The sequence below is a fragment of the Heterodontus francisci genome, chromosome 35, assembly GCF_036365525.1.
Source record: "Heterodontus francisci isolate sHetFra1 chromosome 35, sHetFra1.hap1, whole genome shotgun sequence".
Lineage (NCBI taxonomy): Eukaryota > Metazoa > Chordata > Chondrichthyes > Heterodontiformes > Heterodontidae > Heterodontus > Heterodontus francisci.
This window is the reverse complement of record NC_090405.1, coordinates 52,918,230-52,943,229: the sequence shown is the minus strand read 5'-3', so window position 1 is coordinate 52,943,229 and position 25,000 is coordinate 52,918,230. Positions and strand designations below refer to the sequence as shown.

At 53.1% G+C, this 25,000-nt stretch overlaps 1 protein-coding gene across 1 annotated transcript in view; it reads left to right on the top strand.

Moving 5' to 3' along the window:
* Positions 1–25,000, top strand: part of iqgap1 (IQ motif containing GTPase activating protein 1) — a 93,627-nt gene that overhangs the window by 8,716 nt on the left and 59,911 nt on the right. Inside the window, 1 exon segment of the mRNA XM_068015205.1 lies at positions 15,148–15,247. Coding sequence (XP_067871306.1) covers positions 15,148–15,247 — 100 coding nt within the window.

The window sequence follows — 25,000 nt, the reverse complement described above, 5'->3', positions numbered from 1 at the left end:
AGAGGTTGCAGGTTTGGAAGGTGCTGTCTAAGGAGCCTTGGTGCATTGCTGCAGTGCATCTTGTAGATGGTACACACTGCTACCACTGTGTGTTGGTGATGTAGGGAGTGGATGTTTGTGGATGTTGTGCCAATCAAGAGGGCTGCTTCGTCCGGGATGGTGTCAAGCTTCTTGAGTGTTGTTGGAGCTGCACCCATCCAGGCAAGTGGAGAGTATTCCAACACACTCCTGACTTGTGCCTTGTAGATGGTGGACAGGCTTTGGGGAGTCAGAAGGTGAGTTACCCGCTGCAGGATTCCTAGCCTCTGACCTGCTCCTGTAGCCACAGTATCTATATGGCTACTCCAGTTCAGTTTCTGATCAATGGTAGCCGCGAGCATGTTCATCGTGGAGGATTCGGCGATAGTAATGCCATTGAATGTCAAGGGGAGATGGTTAGATTCTGTCTTGTTGGAGATGGTCATTGCCTGGCACTTGTGTGGCACGAATGTTACTTGCCACTTATCAGCCCAAGCCTGGATATTGTCCAGGTCTTGCTGCATTTCTACATGGACTGCTTCAGTATCTGAGGAGTCACGAATGGTGCTGAACATTGTGCAATCATCAGCGAACATCCCCACTTCTGACCTTATGATTGAAGGAAGCCCATTGATGAAGCAGCTGAAGATGGTTGGGCCTAGGACACTACCCTGAGGAACTCCTGCAGTGACGTCCTGGAGCTCAGATGATTGTCCTCCAACAACCACCACCATCTTCCTTTGTGCTAGGTACGACTCCAGCCAGCGGAGGGTTTTCCCCCTGATTCCCATTGACTCCAGTTTTGTTCGGGTTCCTTGATGCCATACTCTGTCAAATGCTGCCTTGATGTCAAGGGCAGTCACTCTCACCTCACCGCTTGAGTTCAGCTCTTTTGTCCATGTTTGAACCAAGGTTGTAATGAGGTCAGGAGCTGAGTGGCCCTGGCAAAACCGAAACTGAGCATCAGTGAGCAGGTTATTGCTAAGCAACTGCCGCTTGATGGCACTGTTGATGACACCTTCCATCACTTTACTGATGATTGAGAGTAGACTGACGGGGCGGTAATTGGCCGGGTTGAACTTGTCCTGTTTTTTGTGTACAGGACATACCTGGGCAATTTTCCACAATGCCGGGTAGGTGCCAGTGTTGTCGCTGTACTGGAACAGCTTGGCTAGGGGCGCGGCAAGTTCCGGAGCACAGGTCTTCAGTACTATTGCCTTCAGTTGTTTCTTGATATCACACGGAGTGAATGAAATTGGCTGAAGTCTGGCATCTGTGATGATGGGGGACCTCGGGAGGAGGCTGCCCTGGGATTAACCAGAGAGAGAGAGAGAGCCCGACCCTGGGATTAACCAGAGAAAGGGAGAGAGAGAGACCGACGCTGGGATTAACGAGGGGGAGAGAGAGAGGGAGAGAGATGGACCTTGGGATTAACCAGAAGGAGAGAGAGATGGACCTTGGGATTAACCAGAGGGAGAAAGAGACAGACCTTGGGATTAACCAGAGGGAGAGAGACGGACCCTGGGATTAACCAGAGGGGAAGAGAGAGAGACGGACCCTGGGATTAACCAGAGGGGAAGAGAGAGAGACGGACCCTGGGATTAACCAGAGGGGAAGAGAGAGAGACGGACCCTGGGATTAACCAGAGGGGAAGAGAGAGAGACGGACCCTGGGATTAACCAGCGGGAGAGAGAGACGGACCCTGGGATTAACCAAAGGGGGAGAGAGAGAGGGGGGGACCCTGGGATTAACCAGAGGGAGGGAGAGAGAGAGAGAGACGAACCCTGGGATTAACCAGTGGGAGACTGAGAGACGGACCCTGGGATTAACCAAAGGGGGAGAGAGAGAGGGGGGGACCCTGGGATTAACCAGAGGGGGAGAGAGAGAGAGAGAGAGAGACGGACCCTGGGATTAACCAAAGGGGGAGAGAGAGAGGGGGGGACCCTGGGATTAACCAGAGGGGGAGGGAGAGAGAGAGAGATGGACCCTGGGATTAACCAGAGGGGGAGGGAGAGAGAGAGAGAGACGGACCCTGGGATTAACCAAAGGGGGAGAGAGAGAGAGACGGACCCTGGGATTAACCAGAGGGGGAGGGAGGGGGAGAGAGAGAGAGAGACAGACCCTGGGATTAACCAAAGGGGGAGAGCGAGAGGGGGGGACCCTGGGATTAACCAGAGGGAGAGAGAGAGAGAGACGGACCCTGGGATTAACCAGAGGGGGAGAGAGAGAGAGACGGACCCTGGGATTAACCAGAGGGGGAGGGAGAGAGAGAGAGACGGACCCTGGGATTAACCAGAGGGGGAGAGAGAGCGAGAAGGACCCTGGGATTGACCAGAGGGAGAGAGAGCGAGAGGGACCCTGGGATTGACCAGAGAGAGAGAGACGGACCCTGGGATTGACCAGAGGGAGGGAGAGAGAGAGAGACGGACCCTGGGATTGACCAGAGGGAGAGAGAGAGGGGGACCCTGGGATTAACCAGAGAGGGAGGGAGAGAGAGAGAGAGAGAGAGAGAGACGGACCCTGGGATTAACCAGAGGGGGAGGGAGGGAGGGAGGGAGAGAGAGAGAGAGACACCGACCCTGGGATTGACCCGAGAGGGAGACCTTAGGAAAGGACCAGGTTGAGGCCTTTCATCCCTTTGAGCCTGTCCAACCGTTCAGGTAGATCTTGGGTTTCCATCTACCCATCTCTTCATAACCCTTAATAACCTTGCTCACCATCTACAAGTCAGGAGTGGACAAAGCAGCCCACTTGCTTGGCACCCCGTTCACTCCCTCCACCACCGACGCACGTTGGCAGCAGTGTGTACCACATACAAGATGCAATGCAGCAATGCACCAAGGCTCCTTCGACAGCACCTTCCAAACCCGCGACCTCTACTAACTAGAAGGACAAGGGTAGCAGATGCATGGGAACACCACCACCTGCAAGTTCCCCTCCAAGTCACACACCATCCTGAGTTGGAACTATATCGCCGTTCCTTCACTGTCGCTGTGTCAAAGTCCAAGAACTCCCTTCCTAACAGCACTGTGGGTATACCTACCCCACATGGACTGCAGTGGTTCAAGAAGGCAGCTCGCCACCACCTTCTCAAGGGCAATTAGGGATGGGCAGCAAACGCTGGCCTGGCCAGCGACGCCCACATCCTGTGAAGTGAAGGAGTTTTTAAAAAACAAAACATCAATCTCAGTCTTGAGATTTTCGATTGACCTTTGCCATATCTCCCCACTGCCCTCCCCAACCAACTTCAGCTTTTTGGGGAATCCTTTGTTTGAAAAAAGTGTTTCCTGAACGACCTTTGCTCTAATTTGAAGGTTGTGCCCCATTGTTCTGGACTGCCTGACCAGATGAAATAGTTTTTACCTGATCAAATCCTTTAATCATTTGAAACACCCTAGTTAAATCACCCTTAATCTGCTGCATTCTGTGTAAACCTAGTCTATACAACCTGTTCTTATAATTTAACGCTGGTATCATTCTGATGAATCTGGCCTGCATCCCCTCCATGGACTCCACAAACAAACTCATGTAGATTTGTCAGACATTGCTTAGCTGCTGAAATCCATGAACTCCCTGTGTCCAGAGAGATAGACCTCAGGATTGATTTTGTGATCACAGAGGGAGAGAGAGAGAGAGAGACAGTGAGACTGCAGGGTTAACCTCCTGGAGAGAGAGACCCCAAGATGAATTACATGCGACTAAATAGAGACACTCAGGATTAACGTGACCAGAGTGTGTGTTCAGGATTAACCCTTTGTTATGAGAAGCCCTCATCATCACCAGAATTCACATCAACCATAACTTGCATTGATGTCCTACCTTTTAAAAGTCATGATTCTATGTTAAAGGTAAGGCATCAAGAGTGGAGGTGCTGGGGATAGGTGTGCGTGCGAGGCTGTGGAGGGATTTGACGATGAGTTTGACGGTTTGAAATTCAATACATTGTGAGCTCGTGTAGGTCAGGGAGGGCCTGGATAACAGGACAGCACATGGACAGCTGAGTCGTCAAACAATGAAAGGAGAGGGAACAGCACTGAATCCGAGCTCGGTCACCTTCTCTCAGGCAAAGTGTGAGTGGAGGCACGCGGAGCAGCAGCTGTGCCACTGGCCTTGGGCAGAGGAGAGGCAGAGGGCTGTACACTGTTACCTGGCCATATTTTAACCATCACCACCCTCTCTGATGGACCATATAGAGAATTCACAGCACAGAAAGAGCCCATTGATATGGAATAAAACTTTCTCCACACTGTCCCCATCAAACACTCCCAGGACAGGTACAGCACTGGGGTTGGCTGCTGGCGAAGTGGAGTGTTGACTGCTGATTGCAGCAACGAGGTGCAGCTGAGAGTGCTGGTGGCAGTTGGAGGTTGCAGAGGTGGAGAGAGGAGCTACACTGAGCAAGGGAGAGCAGCTACAACTAAGCAGAGGTGAAACTTCAACAAGGGGTGGGGCTGCCAATTCAACAGGAATCTGTGCTGCTGCACAAGCACACAGGGAAGCTCCCTCCCCACCCCAATTGCCGAGCCTGGGTCAGCTGAAGCTGCCCAGCTAAACAGACAGAAGGGGATAGATAGTGCCTGGACAGCTTCAGCTGACCCAGGTTAAGACGGCTCCCCCAACCAGAAGACCGGAAGACCAAGTTCAAAGACTGTTTTAAGTGTGCTGTGAGCACCACCTCCAGAAAGCAAGTCATCCCAAACAGCCTGCCTTTGCCTCTCCTCTATTACCTCAGCCTCTCCACTAACCTGTTGTTTGTTTGCTTGTCTTTAATACATATTCAGTTTTTTCTGTGAATCTCTGATATTTGGTGTGCAAGCCCACAATTTGGGGTGGGTTTAGCTCTTAGACCATGGCAAGCCCTTCATCACCGGTGGCGGGGCCCTCTACTACCTATGCAGCTGCAGCTTCTGTGGCTGCCCACGTGGCCCCGTCACCCTTTAAATTAATAACATCCAGCCATGGGGTGAAGAGCTGTCCCCACCCCAACATGTCTATTGAGGCCTGCGTAAAGGCAATGGCCGAGGTTGACGGCCCCTTGGCCATTGTTGCGGCCTCAAAGATGTATGGGAAGGCTGTGTTCTTTTTGAAGACCGAGCGGGCGGTGTCCCTGGCCCTGAGTAAGGGGCTCGCTGTGGGGGGGACCTTCCTGCCAGTGGACCCTGTGGGGGCCACTGCGCATCGGATAATGTTGTCCAACGTCCCACCCTTCATTCCCAGTGAGTTCCTCCTCCCCCACCTGCACCATCTGGGGGAGGTGAGGTCGGGGATCACCCCAGTCCGGCTTGGTCTTCGGGAGCACAGCCTCCAACATGTCTACTCCTTCCGCCGCCAGTTATTTATGCAGCTGGCGAGGGAGGAGGACACGGAGGGCCAATTTAATGTGGAGTTCCAGGGGACGGCCTACCGCGTCTTTTGGACCTCGGACGGGGCGCGGTGCCACGTCTGCAAGGGGGTGGGGCATGTTCGGAAGAACTGCCCCAACCTCCCGGCCGCCAGCTCCACCTCGGCGGCCCAGAGTGGTTCCACAGCACCTCCTCCCACTCGCCCCACACATCCAATAGACGCCGCTCAGTCGGTTCTGGAGGCTGTGGTTTTCACAGCCTCCGGCGGGGAGGGGAGCGTCCGTCCGAGTGGAAGGAAGACGCGGGGAGAAAAGAAACATCATGAGGCGCGTCCCCTGGACACTTTGACTCAACCCGAGCCTGAGCTCAGCCCAAAGCCCATTCCCATGGAATCCACCTGTCCCAGGGCTGGGCTCAGGCCCAGGGTGACTAAAAAGGAAAAAAAGGGTGCGGAGGCCTCTGATGACATGGAGGTCTCTGAGCCTCCGCGCCCTAGTGGGAAAAAGAGGAGAAGGCACCCCTCCACAGAAATAACAGGGCCCTGAGGTGCAGGGCCCGTCTGTTGGAGGGGAGCTGCCTCCTGTTTCGGATCCTCAGGTTCCCCCTACTGCCACCACCAAGGCTGCAAAGTCCGGGCAGGAGCTCCCTATTCCTCAGGATGGAGGGGAGGGGAAGGCCCCGGTACATGAGGCCCCTCCTGAAGGAGTAAGTGGGGCCCTGCTTGTGGTGGGGGAGCCTGGGGACGCCGCCCATTCCGCCACTGCTACTGGGTCGGGTGCCCTGAATGAAGGGGAGGGCGACGCCCCAGAGGGTCAGCCCTCCCAGCCGGAGTCCACCACCAACCAGGAGACACCTGACCCGGTGAAAACTGAGAATGCTGCCCCATCTGCTGGACCTGTGGGTGCTGGCGGAGCGGGAGATGGCCTCCTCTCTCCGCCTCCGGTCTCGGCTCCGGCTGGATTTCCGGAGTCGGGATCTTATGTCTCCCCTGGACCACTCGTTGGCCTGGGGACGGAGGTGGAGGGGGGTCCTTGGCTGCTGGCGCCCACAGGCTCCAGTTTTACAATGGAACCCAGAGAGGACTCCTCCGCCATCAATCCTGGGGGTGGGATCGTGACGGAGGCGGGACCAGCTGGCGCGGCTGGGACGTCCGCCCCACAGTGTGTGGTGGATGTGTCGGCCGCTGGCGGTGACGATCCGGAGGAGGATGGGGATTCGCTGTGGGGCACGGAGGATGATATTGATTCCATCACCAGTGAGGTGGTGGAGTCCCTCGTGCCTCCCACCGAATCTCCTCTCATCCCCACGGCGGAACTCTGGGATTTCCTCGCGGCTTGCAGGGGTTGCCGCGATGAATTTCAGCTGGCCCTCGGCCGTTGGTCGAATCTGGCGCTGATCATACAGTCCGTCCGTGCCGCCCTGAAGAAAGCGGGCAAGCGCACGGGCGTGAAACTGGTTGAGAGGCGCTGTTTTAATGTGTTCCTCAATGTGCTCCTCACAGTGAGCTGTTGGTGACGGGTTTTAAGTACCTTTGACATGAAGATAACCATAGCCAGCCTCAACATCAACGGCAGCAGGGGGTCTCACCGCAAATTTCACAATCTCTCAGTCCTTAGGGAAGGGAGATACGCAGTGAGCTTTCTGCAGGAAACCCACACCGTTCCGGGAGACGAAGCCACCTGGTTCCTGGAGTGGCAGGGTGGGGTCTACATGAATCACCTCACCCCTATTTCTAGTGGGGTGGCTGTCTTGTTGGCCCCGACTTTTCAGCCGGAGATCTTGGGGGTCAAGGAGCTAGTGCCGGGCCGCTTGCTCCACCTCGCCGTTCACCTGGGTAGCGTGCCGCTCCACTTTGGGAATGTGTACGCGCCCAGGCCTGGCGCGTTGCAAGCGCGCTTCTTTGAAGAAGTGTCCGCTCTCTTGAGCTCCATCGGTAGCGGCGAGTGCATCATCCTCGGGGGGGATTTTAACTGCACCCTCAAGGTGGGGGATCGCTCCGGTCCCCAGCGCGGCCAAGCATCGGTGGAGAAGTTGAGGGGACTGATCAGCTCCCTTAACTTGTTGGACGTCTGGCGGAATCTCCATCCCGACTCCAGCGCCTTCACGTGGAGGTCTGGAGGAGGGGGGTCGCGAATCGACCGCCTCTACTTTTCGCAGGCATACGTCTCCCGCGTTTCGGCGGCATCCATGCGGCTGGTGCCGTGCTTGGACCACCGCCTGGTGTGCCGGAGTTCACTCCGCTCCGCATGCGGGTGGGGTCCACGTACTGGCACTTTAACATCCGGCTGTTGGAGGACGAGCGATTTCGGGACTCGTTCTGTCGATTCTGGGCCGACTGGAGAAGGAAGCACGGGGGCTTCCCCTCCTTGAGGCTATGGTGGGATGTGGGCAAGACTCACATCTGCGTCTTCTGTCAGTAGTACGCGAAGGGGTCGACCAAGAGGCGGGAAGCAAAGATTGGGCGCCTTGAGAGGGAGGTGCTCGACTTGGAGTCCCACCTCAGTCATGCCGTCGTGGACCCGGCCCTGTGGCAGGTGTACAAAGAGAAGAAGGGCGCGCTGAGGGACCTGCAGCTCATAGGGTCCCAAGGCGCGTACGTGATGTCGCGGATCCAGATCCTGGAAGATTTGGACCGCGCCTCACCCTTCTTCTATTCGCTGGAAAAATGGCGGGGGGTCCGTAAGCAGCTCGTTGAGCTGCTGGCCGACGACGGATCCTCCATCACGGATCCGGAGGGAATGGGCCTCCTGGTCCGTACTTATTCCAGTGCGTTGTTCTCTCCGGATCCGTCCAGCGAGGATGCGCGCAGAGTTTTGTGGGAGGACCTGCCGCAGGTCAGCCCGGACGGCACCGAAGGATTGGAGGCTCCGCTCACGTTGGCAGAGCTGACTGGCGCCCTCCACCAGCTCTCGAGGGGCAAATTCCCAGGGCTGGATTGGTTGACCGTGGAGTTCCTCAGGGCGTTCTGGGACGTCCTGGGGGACGATTACGCGCGGGTCCTGGGGGAAAGCCTGGCGACCGGGGAGATGCCCCTCTCGTGGCGCAGGGCGGTCATCGTCCTGCTGCCGAAGAGGGGCGATCTCCGCCTGCTTAAAAACTGGCGTCCGGTCTCCCTCCTCAGCACGGATTATAAGATCTTTGCCCGGGCTATGTCTACCCGCCTGGGCTCCGTGCTGGCCCACATGATCCACCCCGACCAGTCCTACACGGTCCCGGGCCGGTCCATCCAGGACAACATCCACCTGGTCCGGGACCTGATCCATCTTTCCCAGAGGACTGGTCAGTCGGTCGCCTTTCTCCCTCGGTCAGGAGAAGGCGTTCGACAGGGTGGATCACGAATACCTTTTCGGGACTCTGCGCGCTTTCGGACTCGAGCCGCATTTCGTGGCCCGAGTCCGACTTTTATACGCCGCCGCAGAGTGTCTAGTCAAAGTTAACGGGTCCTTGACGGCGCCCCTTCGCTTTGGGAGAGGAGTGCGTCAGGGATGCCCCATGTCCGGCCAATTGTACACCATCTGCGTGGAGCCCTTCCTGTGCCTGCTTCGCAGGAGGTTGACGGGATTGGCTCTGCGTGAGCCGGCCATGCGGGTCGTCCTCTCAGCTTACGCCGACGACGTGCTCCTCGCAATCACAGATCCCGTTGACTTGCGGAGGATGCGCGACTGCCAGCAGACCTTTTCTGCCGCGTCCTCCGCGAGGATCAATTGGGAGAAATGTTCCGGACTCATGGTTGGTCAGTGGAGGGTGGACTCCCTGCCGGAGGAGATGACACCTTTTGCGTGGTGCACCACGCACCTCCTCTATCTGGGAGTCCACCTTAGCCCCGCTGAGGAAGCCTGGCCGGCAAACTGGCAGGAGTTGGAGGCGAAAGTCACTGCTCGGCTGGGGCGCTGGACAGGACTGCTCCGAGTGCTTTCCTACAGGGGCCGAGCGCTGGTCATAAACCAACTGGTGGCCTCCATGCTGTGGTACTGGTTGGTCACTTTGGCCCCGCCCCCTGTATTTGCCACCAAGATCCAGAAGAAACTCGTCGATTTCTTCTGGGGCAAGAGGAAACACTGGGTCTCTGCCGCGGTCCTGAGTCTCCCGATTGAGGAGGGCGGCCAGTCGCTGGTGTGCATCCGCACCCAGGCTGCGACTCTCCGCCTTCGGACCCTGCAGAGATACCTGTACGTCGAGCGTCTTCCTAGATGGTGTGCACTGGCGACGTATTTCTTCCGCCAGTGTCAGTGCCTTCAAGACGACACGCAGCTCCCAGTGGAGTCCGTTAGCCGCGCCCCTCTGAGGGAGTTGCCTGGCTTTTACCGGGATCTGTTCCGAGTGTGGAACATGGTCGCCTCCAGTCAGGGTGCTCCCCCGCCGGCGGAGGAGAGCACCTCGGCTGTCCGGTCGGCTGACTCCGGGGACGGTCCGGCTGGCGGAGGAGTAGCCGAAACCCCCGGGACGCCCCTCACTGCGGGTGGCGAGGGGGCTCGGGAGTGCGGAGCGATCCCGGCCGAGCTGACCCCCGCTCGGCCGGAACTGCTCATCGGACCCAGGCCCCAAAACCCTCCTCGGGAGCCGGTCCCGCACAACCCGAGCCGCCTCTCAGAAATGCCCTCCGTGCCATTCCAATCGGCACGGAGGGATTTCCTGTACGGGCTGCTCCTGCACACTCTCCACTTCCTCGCCCTCGTCAGCCGGCTGGACACGCCCTGGCGGTCCGCGTTGCCATCTGGCGGCGAGGGGAAACCCCGATGGAGGTCTCTCTACGCGGGAGTCTTCCCCCTTTACATCGGGGACCTGGGGTGGAGGGTGCTGCACAGAGCAGTCCCGTGCAATAGGCTTTTAAGTAGGTTCACGGACTCCCAGGCCAGCTGTACTTTCTGCGGCCTGGACGAGTCCGTGTTCCATGTTTATACGGAGTGTGCGAGGTTGCAGCCCCTATTTGAGTCTCTGAAGGGGCTGCTCCTCAAATTCTGGCTGCACTTCAGTCCCACGCTCCTGATCTTTGGGCACCCGGGGCGGAGGGGCTTGGGCCGGGAGGAGGATCTCCTCGTCGGTCTGCTCCTGGGCCTGGCCAAGGTGGCAATTCACAGGTCCAGGTTGCGGGCCGTCGGGGGGTCCGTCCTCCTCGATTGCCTGCCCCTCTTCTGCGGTTACGTTCACGCCCGGGTGTCCCTGGAGAAGGAGCATGCGGTGTCCGCCGGTACGCTTGAGGTTTTCCGCGACCAGTGGGCATCGCAGGGACTGGAGTGCATCGTTGACGCCGAGAATGGCATTTTAATTTGAGTTTTTGGTTTATTTATCTGTTTTTAATGAAGTTATTTTAAAACTGTAAAAAAAAATGGGCTAGATACAGAGTAAATCTCCCTCTACACCTGTATCCTGTAAACTGCACCAACTCCAGTAGAGTTATTCCTCATCCCCTACCACCCCACCACCTACCCCCCTCACCCCCCCCCCCCCCCCCAAAGCCCTGGGCCTCCAAATTTTCCACCAAATTCAAGATAAAATACTTTGATCTCACAGAGGAGAGGGTTTGTGTGAAAACCATGTTTTGAGCCTTTGCTATTAACAAATCGGAGGAGAGGGTCAAACCTCTGAGTGTTGCCCATGAGTTCCCTGTGAGTGAATCCCTGTACAGGTAAATAGTCAGCTCTCCATTTGCGAATCTGTTCATGGGTTTACATGACTAAGGTTTAAACAGTGAGCAAAGTGTAAATGTGTAAGAGATCAGGAAATGGTTGTCATGGCAGAATTGAGGGAGGATTTCCTTTCGAGTTACCAGGTCGGAGGTGAGCAGAGTCTGGCAGCCTCTTCATTTCTATCAGCTTTTTTCCCCCTGTACCTGTGCAGGATTTGGCTCTTGCACTGGGCTCATCGACAGGAAACACCCCCATTCTCCCTGCCCTCCCCCATCCATGACCTCCTTCATGAATGTCAGTGGACTATTTGACTGTGGTGCCATTCAGGTCTGTTAAATGTGCACACTTCCGACAGGGGTCACTGAATAGCACAGGAGCAGGAAGTCTGACTGGCTTTCCCTAACTAGGGTCTTCTGCGCCCCTCGCCACCCAAGCTGAGATCTGTGAGCTGTGCAACAGTCAGGAATGGGAGTCCCTTAAAACCTTTGGATAAATTTGAATTGATAAGGTGCTGTGCTGTGTTCCTTACTGTTTAAATAGACAGAGAAGGATCCCGTGACCCAGGAATGTGGAGGAAGAATAAAAGGTACAGCCCAAGGATGCAGACCGCCCACCAAAAAGAACAATTTATAACTTCACTACAAGCAGCAAACGGAGGAAATTTGTCTCCAATAATTTCTCCCTGCTTTTTCCCCCTCCTCCCATTGTCATTGCATGTGGGTGTGAAGTGGTTAACTGTTAAGTAGCATCTGGGGAGGCTGCAGATGAGATGCATACAGCATTCCAACCTACTTGTGCAGCTTGTGTGGTGTCGTATCTGTAAACATTTGACAGTCGATATAAGATAGGATTTTACACCCACATCTTGAAAACAATTGAAAAGAAATCCTGGCAACCAGTAGCAGGAGATCTGAACAATTCTCCCCTCCCTCCCTTCCCTGGGCACTGAGACTGATTGTAGCTCTTCTATTGCCTCAGCTGAGATCAGCTATCTTCCATAAGACCAGATTGACCCTGGCACCTTCCTGTGTGGGTCAGGAGTATGTCAGGTGGTCTATTGACCATTGACCGGAGGGCATTGCCTTGTCAATGGTTTTGAGTGAGACCAGTGCTGGGAGCAGGCTGGTCCATGTGAAAGGCCAGTCACCACTTCTCTTGCACATCGATACAGAGTAAAACTCCCTCTGTACTTAGAGCCAACAAAGCTCCTCAACCACAGACCAGACCAGACCCCAACACCACCGCACCCCCCCACCAACCCATTGCTCCTGTGTGACCTTTCTTCCATTTCCCATATAAGGTCTCCTTTGAGTCAGTGCTCTTGAAACAGCGTTGAGATTATTCAAACTCATTTCATTTGGAATGATTCTAGTTGGCAGACACAACTGGATTTCAGTTTACCCTTTTTGGGTAAAAGACTGATTCCCACTACATTTTTAAGATAAAACACCTGGATCTCCCTGCTCGATGGTTCACCCACAGATGCAGAGGGTTTGTGTGTGCTGAAACTTATCCGCAACATGAGCACTGAATGCTTTGGGTTTTATGTTTTATTTCCTGTCCTGGTGCTCTTCGTAGAGTTAATACAGCTCATACAGCACATTGTGGCCATGAGTCATTGCAACCCTTTGCAAAACAGTTGCAGTTGGGAATAGGATTGGAGATTCTAGGGCTGGGTAGAGATTGAGTTTATCCACAAGTCTGTGGGACATGATGATCGTTGTACTGTTGGGGGTGGGGGAATAGGTGGAGGAGAGGGGCAGCAGGCCTGACTGATGTGGCAGTCACTGGGTAGTCCAGAGTTTTCTTTGGAGAAGCATAACTTGCATTTACACAGCACGTCCCAAGCAGTTGACCTACAGTGAGTTACTTTTTGAAGTGCAGTGACTGATGATGTGGAGTAGACATGACAGTCATTATGTGCACAGTAAAATCTCGCAAAAAGCAATAATATGAATGACCAGTTAATGTGATCTTGGTTGGTTTTGGTTGCGGGAGCAACGTTGGTTCAGGGAACAAGGAAAACTCCCTGCTCTTCAAAGAGATTTACAACATCCACCTGAACAGATAAATGTGTCCTCAGTTCAGTGTCTCACAGGGAAGGTGCTGTACCATATTTGGTTGTTATCAGCAAGTATGAAGTGCTAATTTTTCACTTCCTGTATCGTCGGAACTCTATCCTCTTGCAGCAAAAATAATCTTTTAAGCAAAGAGAAAACAACCCTGGTCAAACCAGGGTTATCCAACATGGCAGCAAATGCACACTGTAATTGTGGTTTTCTCAGTCCCTCGCCTGCTTACTCAACCTGTGACTACACGAGGAACTGAAATCCATCTACAACTACAAATCGGAAGGTGCACCTTACACGCACAGCCCCACAGAGACTGAGTTCAGCCTGGGTCAGCAGGAAGATCAGCTCGGTCACCATCTCCTCAGAAATGATGTGGAGCATCGCAGGTGACCAGCGGGTATGACACAAGTGATGACATACAATTCATACAGTGATGTCCCACTGATCTGAAGTATTAGTGTGTAAAATAGCAATAAAGAATGGGCACTTGTCACATCGACTCCTCCCCTCCCAACTCTGAACTGTCACAGATAGAGTGCCATATCCCAGGAAAAATCGTGTATATTTCTACACTTGCCCTGTGCAGCACAATTTGCCATCTGAATACCGTAATTGTGAGGAGTAAATCCCAGGGCGGTGGAGATGCCAGTTTCTGAGTGACAATTAGTTACTGATCTCAGCCATAGAGCCTTTCCCAACTTCATCTATATAGTTGTTAGAAAGAAGGACTTACATTTATATAGCGACTTGCACAACCTTATCATGTCCCAAAAGCACTTTACAGCCAATGAAGTACTTTTGAAGTGTACTCACTGTTGTATTGTAGGAAACGCAGTAGATAATTGACACCTGGCAAGATCCCACAAACAGCAGTGAGATAAATCTGGTTTTAATTATGTTTGTTGAGGGATAAATATTGACCAGGACATCAGGGAGAACTCTCCCGTTCTTCCAAAATAGTGCCCTGGGATCTGGTACAGCCACCTGGAGAAGGAAGACGTGCCTTGGTTTAATGTCTTTGTCTGAAAGACAGCCCCTCCGACAGCGCAATAGAGTGTCAGCCGAGTTTTTATGTTCATGTCTCTGGAGTGGGACTTGATCGCACAACCTTCTCACTCGTACGACCCACTGAATCATGGCTGACGCCTGAACAGAAAATGCTGGAAAACTTTCAGGCCAGGCGGAGATGTGCAGTTTTTCTCTCTCCACCCACGCTGCCTGACCTGCTGAGTATTTTCCAGAATTTTCCATTTTTATTTCAGACTTCCAGCAACTGCAGTATTTTTGTTGCAGTCAGTAAGCACTTAACGCTGCACTTACTCGTTTAATAAGCTCGGCTTATTAAATTAGAAGATTATCTTAGCAGTTTCAAGTGGTTAAAGTGAGATTATCTTAGTGATGAGGTTCGGGATGCAGCTGCTGACAATTAGGAGAGGTGGTTACTCAGTGCGATTTCCTGTTTTCTTTGAAATATGTCGGGTACTTCACTTTTAGGATTTACTGCCCATCACATCAAGTGGGATGCTAACGTGTCCGCTAAGCATGATGGGGACTGTATTTGTTTCCTGAAAGAATTAAATCATCACGATTTACATTCCCTTGCCTTTTGCCTGGAGGTGCTGACTTACCCTGAGGTCCACTTAAACAGGCACCAGGAGCACTCCAGAACTTCGCTGATAGGCCCGCAAGTCCGAGACAAGAGAGAGGAGACCGCACAAACAACTCTGAACACATTGTCTTCACTGTTTTACTGTAAATTGTTCCTGGCATTGTCCAGTCAGTCGAGTAAGTTTTTTGTTTTCGTGTACAAGATGGCATGAGTTGGGAGACTGCAGATGCTCACTATCTCGTGGCCAGAGTCTGCAACTACATCGTGACAGCTGACATAGCAAAATAGAATGGAATATGTTGACATAGCAATTTATAGTGGGACAGAAAAGCTTGACCAGAAATCATGACAACAAAAAGTCAGGATTGTGAAAAGGAAATGCATGCTTTACAGGAGATATTTGTTTTTTCTTTACAGGAGATTTTATGATATGTCGATATTTTTCCAGTGTTTTCACTTCTGTTCATTTTTGTTTCCAGCTGTTTTGGATAATGAACGTCTTACGGCCGAGGAGATGGATGAACGGAGACGACAAAACATTGCCTATGAATATCTCTGTCACCTGGAGGAAGCTAAGCGGTAAGGCTCTTTGACAGTGCTCTCTTTTAAGGCCTTCCTGTTATCATTGGCAGCAGTGAGAGATGATCAGCATTGTTAGACTATGGATTCTCTGAAGCTATTGGCCTGTTGGAATGGGACAGGCAGCAATTCATTGTATAAAACCTAAAGAGTTTCTAGGAACAAGAAACATTAATTAGGCCAGCAAGCCTTTGATTAATCTCTAACCCTGTACCCCACCTTCCTCAAACCTTTATCTCTCCAGGAACCACCCGACCCCCCCCACAACTTGAGCCCATTTATACAGTTGGAGGCTAAAATTGAGAGTTGAGTGGAACCTATTAATTTATTTCTGGAAAAGAGAAGATTGAGAGGTGAGCTGATAAAGGTCTTCAAAATTATCAAAGCATTTGATAAGGCAGATGTAGAGAAGATATTTACACTTGTGGGGGAGACCAAAACTTGAGGCCATAAATATATGATAGTTATCAATAAATCCAACAAAGAATTCAGGAGAACCCCCTTTACCCAGAGAGTGGTGAGAATGTGGAACTCGCTACCACAGGGAGTGGTTGAGGTGAATAGTATTCAATGTATTTAAGGAGAAGTTGGATAAACACATGAGGGAGAAAGGAATAGAAGGTTATGGGGTGAGATGAAGCTGGGTGGGAGGAGGATCGTGTGGAGCACAGACCTGATGGGCCGAATGGCCTGTTTTTAACACTATACATTCGATGTGAAAAGGTTACTGAGATGTGAATAAGTTACAAGCGAAGGGCGTTGAAGCAGTCGGCACAGATGGGTTTCTGAAGAGAGGAATGATTGAGTGGTATGATGGGAAGTGGGTTTGGGCTATAAGAGATGACTTTTTGGGCCTACAAATATCCTGTCCCCAAAAGTTCTTTTATTCTTAATTGCCAGAAAGTGAACTTCTTTGGGACTGTTCAGTTTGGCACCGTTGAGTGAGCTTGTGGTCCAAGGGTCATTTTTCATCCCCCCCCCCCCCCCCCCCCCGCCCCCTGTTGTACTGTCACTATCGAAGGACTGAACATGATTAAATCCGAGGAACTTGATTTCCACCCAGTGCCCCATGGTCTTGGATGCTGGTTGTTCCACAGTCAGCAATGGACAGAGAGATGGGAAGTAGGATTGCGATTCCCAGATATTTTAGTAATGCACATTAATGACCAGAATTAGAGGAACTGTGTAACCTCTTGTGCAGTTTCCCTTTCACCGCCCGCCCCCCCATCTCTCCTGAAGGTGCTGCCTCGTGGTGCAGTCCTTGGATACTTAGCCCCCTCACCTGAGTGCCTATTCATGCAGGAGCCTAGATGCCACAAGTGTCACTGAGCCGTTCGACCATGGGAGCATGGCAATTAACCCAGTTCTGCTCTAAATTGGTGACCACAGGTGTGTATAGAGGCCTTGGCTCCCTGCTCTGCATACCTCAGATTGGGAACTGAATCACAGTTGGCAACTGTTTGTGTCTCTCATGGACAGGAGCTTTTCCCCCACAGCCTGTGTTATTGGTGCAGCAATCTAGAAAACTTAGTTACTTGTGAAATCGTGCCAGAATCCAACCGTGTCAATTTTAGCAAGCAGGTGTTTGCCCACACAATGAGCGTGTGTGCGGAGCAGCAGCAGAGTGGGATCAAACCTGCACCTGTCCGTGGTGCAAGGCCCAGTTGCGAGTGCAGTCATCCTCTCTGCCCCACCCAGTGTAAACTGCACTGTCCGCTGCCTCTCACAGCCCCACTTCAAATGCTGGAGGGGACGTGCTCGTTCCCCATCTCGAGAAGCACTAGCTTCTCCTCACTTCAGTGCAGGGCCGTCATCAGATGAGGAGTTTAAGCTCCCTCTGTCTCCTCGAGCTCCTGAAACGTCACCAATTTTCACTTGACAGTTGACGCTTGCAGAAGTGCTTTGAACCGGAAGTAGAGACGGATATCTGTAACAGATTTAAAACAGGGCAGGGCTGGAGAAATGTCTTGACAGAGTTGTGAGGTTGTGGAATGCATTCCAGGATTAGTGGTTGAGGCAGGAACCTCCAGATTGGATTGGATAGGTGGCTGAAGGAATATGGGAACAGAGCAGTTCAATGTAATCAGGCCTGTTTGTTCAGATTGAAGGTTAAATACAAACACAAACCAGTTGTGCTGAATGGCCTGTTTCTGTGTTGAACCTCCTGTGTATGGTCTGTGATGTGACTGACTGTAGCAGGCAGGAAGTGATTAAGTCTTTGAAGAGGGTGCAGTGTCATCCACCCAACCATTGGCTGTAATATAGCAGGCTCTGCCTGGCACATCTGACTGTCATGCAATGGAAGAAAGAAAAGACTTGCATTTCTATAGCACCTTTCACAACCTCAGGATGTCCCAAACTGCTTTCCAGCCTGTGCAGTTTTTTTTTTTAAGTGTAGTCACTGTTGTAATGTAGGAAATGTGACAGCCAAATTGTGTACAGCAAGATCCCACAAACAGCAACGTGATAACTACCAGATAATCTGTTTTAGTGATCTTAGTTAAGGCATAAAAATTGGCCAGGACGTTTCTTCAAAACGGTGCAATCTTTTACATCCACCTAAGAGAGCAGACGAGGCCTCGGTTTGATCTCTCGTTCTAAATGCGTACCTCTGACGATGCTGCACTGGGAGTGTTGGTCTGGATTATGTGCCCAGCTTTCTGGAGTGGGACTTGAATCCACAATCTTCTGACTCAGATGAGCCAAGGTTGATGCACTGGACATTGTGCCAAACCCCTAGCAATATCTGGGGAAAGGGCAGTAACTCAGTTTATAGTGGAGATAACTGTTCCATCTCCCTACTGTTTTATGTTGCATTTCGTGCCTGTACCAGGGTGAATGAGAGAGAGAGAGAGAGAGAGAGAGCGAGCAGCATTCAGACGTGATTGCCTTCATCAAGCAGACTTCTTAAAGAGCGGCTTCAACTCAGCTGCAGTTTGTGCTCACGGAGTGACAAGTGAATTCTTGCTTTGGGTTTGAGTTTTTTCACTGAGTGCTGAAGCTGGTGTTATGTGGGTTTGTCCTGTTTAGAAGGTTTGGTGTTTTACACAATGACTTATCATGACTTTCCGGCACACTCCAAAACAACTGATGTTTAACAAATGACTTTAATGCACGATAAGCTAGTTATGTAGGCAAAAGATGGCACAAATAGCAATGAGATGAATAAGCAGTTAATCTGTTCTTTGTTTATACGTTGTCAGCATGAGGTCGTCACTGGCCAGGCCAGCATTTATTGCCCAACACTAACTACCCTTGAGAAGGTGGTGGTGAGCTGCCTTCTTGAACCGCTGCAGTCCATGTGGTGTAGGTACACCCACAGTGCTGTTAGGAAGGGAGTTCCAGGATTTTGACCCAGCGACAGTGAAGGAACGGCGATATAGTTCCAAGTCAGGATGGTGTGTGACTTGGAGGGGAACTTGCAGGTGGTGGTGTTCCCATGCATTTGCTGCCCTTTGTCCTTCTCGTTGGTCGAGGTCGCGGGTTTGGAAGGTGTTGTTGAAGGAGCCTTGGTGAGTTGCTGCAGTGCATCTTGTAAATGGTACACACTGCTGCCACTGTGCGTCGGTGGAGGGAGTGAATGTTGAAGGTGGTGGATGGGGTGCCAATCAAGCGGGCTGCTTTGTCCTGGATGGTGCCGAGTTTCTTGGCGTCATGTTTTGTTCTCACCTAACGTTCTCTCACTCACGAGGCTGCAGCAGTCATTGGATAATGATCAGCAACTGGAATCTTAGCTGATTTCTGCCTCTCTAAACCAGCTGTGACTCCCCTGCCACTGCCCCAACTGGATTAGCTAACTGCAGAGATCCAGGACCGAACCCAGTATCTCGTGGGAGCTGAGGGAGGGGGGGATCTGCATGGACCGTGTCGCTGCACATGTCCTCATTGAGCCACTGGGCAGTGACTCAAATATCATTCAGGGCAGGGGTGAGGACTGTAGAACAGCAAGTTGTATTTACATAGTGCCTTCAACCTAGTAACATATCTCAACAGGATCACAGTCAGACAAATATTTGACAGTCGGATGAGATATTAGGGCAGGTGGTCAAAAGCTTGGTCAAAGAGGGAGATCTTAAGGAGGGAGAGAGAGGCAGAGGGGTTTAGGGAGAGAATTCTAGATTTAGGGCCCAGGCAGCTGAAAGTACAGATGCCAATAGTGGGGCGAAGATTGATAGTATCTCTCTCTCTCTCCCCTCCCCCCCTTCTCTGATTTTGAGAGTTGAAGACATGGTTCAGGGGTGTCTGGGGGAACCAGTAGCACAGTGATTGTTACATGTCCAGCATTCCAGAGGCCTGGATTAATAGAGTTCAAATCCCACTATGACATCTGGTTCACTAATGTCCTTCAGGGAAGGAAATCTGTCGTCCTTACCTGGTCTGGCCTACATGTGACTCCAGGACCACAGCAATATGGTTAACTCTTAACTGCCCTCTGAAATAGCCTAGCAAACTACTCAGTTGAGGACAATTAGGGATGGGCAACAAATGCTGCCCTTGCGAGTAATGTCCACATCCCACAGATGAATTGTTTGAAAAAGTCTCATTCATTTCACGTGTATTCTGTCAGGCTGGACCCAGGGTGGGGCACTTGTGTAAAACTTTGGTTTCAAGTTCCCCATTCAGTCCTCTCGTCATGTGTTTCACGCTGGGTTTCACAAGGTTACTCAATGTCAAAATCAGCAGAAATTCTAACCAAACCAATATGCTGATAATTTTAAATAATTAAAACCAACTAATGGCTGAGTTACTGAGGTGAGGCCTACAGATCAGGCTTCAGTACACTAGCCATGTCGAGGCTGACTTTGGTTTGGCTACAGCAGATCACCAGCCCTGCCGGTCCCAGGCCAGGCTGCTTTTCCGCTCGTTTGGTTTTTAAATGCTATGGTGGTAATTTGCGTTCTGGGTCTCTAACCCTCTCTCAGTCTATCCCTCTTTCTCCCTTGCTGTCATATTTTACCTCACTGCCTTCCCTTCTAACCTCGTTCCTGTGCCACCCCACCTCAGCCCTCTACTTCCTCCTCCACGACCCTGCTCCCCACCCCCAACTCCTGCATTCCACGTGCTAGAGTTGGTGATTAAACACTTTGCTCCAGGACTGGCCTTGAATTGCTCCAAGCCCTTGTAGTTGTTGGGCTTGTTACCATGATGATGGTCTCCAGACCCCAGCAGCAGCCAAGCCCTCACTCTTACATTTCAGAGCTAGCTAGTTTCTCATCCCTTTTCTGCCTCCAGAAATAGCAGTTGGGTTGGGTCACCCACAGAGCTAATTTTTGGCCATTGGTGGGCTGTGTCATCCATGCTTATCAGCACAGAACGACTTCCCTCTTTATTTCCTACAGCCGGGGGAGAGTCTCTCTGCAGCCTGCATTTAACCCATTTAGAAAAGGCAGCTTCATGATTCTTTTTGGTGAGAGCTACGGCCCAGTGGATAGCACTGTCACCTCGATTCAGAAATTTCGGGGTTTCAAATTCCACCCCAGAGATTTCAGCCCGTATTCCAGGCTGACACTCCTAGTACAGTACTGAGGGAGCGCCACACTGTCGGAGGGTCAGTACTGAGGGAGCGCCACACTGTCGGAGGGTCAGTACTGAGGGAGCGCCACACTGTCGGAGGGTCAGTACTGAGGGAGCGCCACGCTGTCGGAGGGTCAGTACTGAGGGAGCGCCACGCTGTCGGAGGGTCAGTACTGAGGGAGCGCCGCACTGTCGGAGGGTCAGTACTGAGGGAGCGCCGCACTGTCGGAGGGTCAGTACTGAGGGAGCGCCGCACTGTCGGAGGGTCAGTACTGAGGGAGCGCCGCACTGTCGGAGGGTCAGTACTGAGGGAGCGCCGCACTGTCGGAGGGTCAGTACTGAGGGAGCGCCGCACTGTCGGAGGGTCAGTACTGAGGGAGCGCCGCACTGTCGGAGGGTCAGTACTGAGGGAGCGCCGCACTGTCGGAGGGTCAGTACTGAGGGAGCGCCGCACTGTCGGAGGGTCAGTACTGAGGGAGCGCCGCACTGTCGGAGGGTCAGTACTGAGGGAGCGCCGCACTGTCGGAGGGTCAGTACTGAGGGAGCGCCGCACTGTCGGAGGGTCAGTACTGAGGGAGCGCCGCACTGTGGGAGGGTCAGTACTGAGGGAGCGCCGCACTGTGGGAGGGTCAGTACTGAGGGAGCGCCGCACTGTGGGAGGGTCAGTACTGAGGGAGCGCCGCACTGTCGGAGGGTCAGTACTGAGGGAGCGCCGCACTGTCGGAGGGTCAGTACTGAGGGAGCGCCGCACTGTCGGAGGGTCAGTACTGAGGGAGCGCCGCACTGTGGGAGGGTCAGTACTGAGGGAGCGCCGCACTGTGGGAGGGTCAGTACTGAGGGAGCGCCGCACTGTGGGAGGGTCAGTACTGAGGGAGCGCCGCACTGTGGGAGGGTCAGTACTGAGGGAGCGCCGCACTGTGGGAGGGTCAGTACTGAGGGAGCGCCGCACTGTGGGAGGGTCAGTACTGAGGGAGCGCCGCACTGTGGGAGGGTCAGTACTGAGGGAGCGCCGCACTGTGGGAGGGTCAGTACTGAGGGAGCGCCGCACTGTGGGAGGGTCAGTACTGAGGGAGTGCCGCACTGTCGGAGGTGCCAACTTTCAGATGAGATGTAAAAGCAAGGCTTCATTTGCTCTGTTTAGATGTGAAGACCTTGCTGTGTGCAGTTTGGCTCTTGGTTCGCTACAACAGTGACTACATTTCAAAAATATTTCATTGGTTGTGAAGCACTTTGGGACACCCTGGGATCGTGAAAGGCGCTATAGACATGCAAGGTCTTCCATTTCTTCAGAAAGCTGTAGGTGATGTGTTGGACTGACTGCAATAATAATAAATCGAGACAGGGAAGATTGTGAGGGACGGAGAGGTTGGAGGTTAGATGTGAGAGGGGAAACCATCATATTGGGTCCTTCCCCGCCCGGAGTGTGAGTGAGCAGGCAGAGATTCGACACATGCTGTTTATGGTCACTGCTGGATCTGAAGCTGGGATTGAATATTGAATGGATTCATTAGCATGAAGGAATGGCTTCCAGCCCCACGAGGATGTGTGTCCAGTGAGTCCATGTAGTCACCTGATCCCAGCTCGGAATGGTCCACATTCTTTTGGTTCTGCTCCATATGTCACTTGAACTCCTCCTGAAGGTTCGTGGCTCATCGTCGTGCCCACTGCGGTGCCATGCCATGTTTGATCGCTGACTCGGCCTGTGTGATTGGAATCGATCAGGTGCCAATAGATTACGAACTGATGTATTGTCAGGATTCCTTTTGCCAGTCACTGTCTGGTAGCCAATCCTGGCCGGTGTGATGGTGGGTTTCAGGCTACGATTTCCCCCACTCAGCCAAACCGTTTGCAGATCTTCACTCCCTGGTGCCTGCTTGAGGTTTATTTCCGATTTATTGTAGCCAGTTATAAGTGAGGGGGATAACAGCAACCAGCACGTTGTCCCATTTCCACATCAACAGCAAACAGCTTCACAGTTTGTACAGAATCGTTTCTGCAGATGTTCTGAGACAGGAAACGTTTGTGGCTATAATCTTCTTGTAAGCTGCAGCCAGACCCTGAGTTGAACTGTCAGATGCCCTCATTCACATTGTGAATTTGGGGAAACTCAATCACGCCTGCTAGATCACCTCTCTGTGCTTCTTATTGTATTGTCCTGTTGGACGGCGGGGGGCTGAGAGATGGGAGCTTGGGACTGCTTCAGTTCTGTTCCTTTCTGGGCTGTGGTTCTCAGGGTGCTGGATGGTCTTTGGGTCCTTTCCCCTGGAGTCAACGTGTGAAGCTTTCTTTCTCGACAGTGAGGTGGGTCGGACTGAATACCTTGCACGACCTCTCCATTTATCCTCTCCTCCCTCTTTCTCTTCTTTCAGCCCGTCCTGCTCCATGGCCCTTGACCGTTCCTGTGGAAACAATCTAAGCTCTGATGGGCATACTTGTGTCCCTGATGTCACGGTCTCTGTCGGGTGTCGAGGGGTCCCGCACTGCGGGAACCAGTGACCGCAGAATAATTGAAAAGCCACTTTAGGCAGAGTTGAAAGGGGTGATGAGCTGAGTCCAGATTCTGATCCATCAGTGGGTTTGTGATCATCAAAATATTCAGTCTTACCAACAAAACTCATTCAGCTTGGTTTTCCTGCCCTGGTGAATTATGACAATACCAAATATAAACTCTGGGAGGAGGTGATGCGGAGGGCGCAAATATCCAACAGCTCCTGCTCACGCACGCTCTCTCCCCCTTGTGCTCGTGCGCGCCTCTGTGTGTGTGTGTGTGCGCGCCTCTGTGTGTGTGTGTGTGCGCGCCTCTGTGTGTGTGTGTGCGCGCCTCTGTGTGTGTGTGTGTGCGCGCCTCTGTGTGTGTGTGTGCGCGCCTCTGTGTGTGTGTGTGCGCGCCTCTGTGTGTGTGTGTGCGCGCCTCTGTGTGTGTGTGTGCGCGCCTCTGTGTGTGTGTGTGCGCGCCTCTGTGTGTGTGTGTGCGCGCCTCTGTGTGTGTGTGTGCGCGCCTCTGTGTGTGTGTGTGCGCGCCTCTGTGTGTGTGTGTGCGCGCCTCTGTGTGTGTGTGTGCGCGCCTCTGTGTGTGTGTGTGCGCGCCTCTGTGTGTGTGTGTGCGCGCCTCTGTGTGTGTGTGTGCGCGCCTCTGTGTGTGTGTGTGCGCGCCTCTGTGTGTGTGTGTGCGCGCCTCTGTGTGTGTGTGTGCGCGCCTCTGTGTGTGTGTGTGCGCGCCTCTGTGTGTGTGTGTGCGCGCCTCTGTGTGTGTGTGTGCGCGCCTCTGTGTGTGTGTGTGCGCGCCTCTGTGTGTGTGTGTGCGCGCCTCTGTGTGTGTGTGTGCGCGCCTCTGTGTGTGTGTGTGCGCGCCTCTGTGTGTGTGTGTGTGCGCGCCTCTGTGTGTGTGTGTGTGCGCGCCTCTGTGTGTGTGTGTGCGCGCCTCTGTGTGTGTGTGTGCGCGCCTCTGTGTGTGTGTGTGCGCGCCTCTGTGTGTGTGTGTGCGCGCCTCTGTGTGTGTGTGTGCGCGCCTCTGTGTGTGTGTGTGCGCGCCTCTGTGTGTGTGTGTGCGCGCCTCTGTGTGTGTGTGTGCGCGCCTCTGTGTGTGTGTGTGCGCGCCTCTGTGTGTGTGTGTGCGCGCCTCTGTGTGTGTGTGTGCGCGCCTCTGTGTGTGTGTGTGCGCGCCTCTGTGTGTGTGTGTGCGCGCCTCTGTGTGTGTGTGTGCGCGCCTCTGTGTGTGTGTGTGCGCGCCTCTGTGTGTGTGTGTGCGCGCCTCTGTGTGTGTGTGTGCGCGCCTCTGTGTGTGTGTGTGCGCGCCTCTGTGTGTGTGTGTGCGCGCCTCTGTGTGTGTGTGTGCGCGCCTCTGTGTGTGTGTGTGCGCGCCTCTGTGTGTGTGTGTGCGCGCCTCTGTGTGTGTGTGTGCGCGCCTCTGTGTGTGTGTGTGCGCGCCTCTGTGTGTGTGTGTGCGCGCCTCTGTGTGTGTGTGTGCGCGCCTCTGTGTGTGTGTGTGCGCGCCTCTGTGTGTGTGTGTGCGCGCCTCTGTGTGTGTGTGTGCGCGCCTCTGTGTGTGTGTGTGCGCGCCTCTGTGTGTGTGTGTGCGCGCCTCTGTGTGTGTGTGTGCGCGCCTCTGTGTGTGTGTGTGCGCGCCTCTGTGTGTGTGTGTGCGCGCCTCTGTGTGTGTGTGTGCGCGCCTCTGTGTGTGTGTGTGCGCGCCTCTGTGTGTGTGTGTGCGCGCCTCTGTGTGTGTGTGTGCGCGCCTCT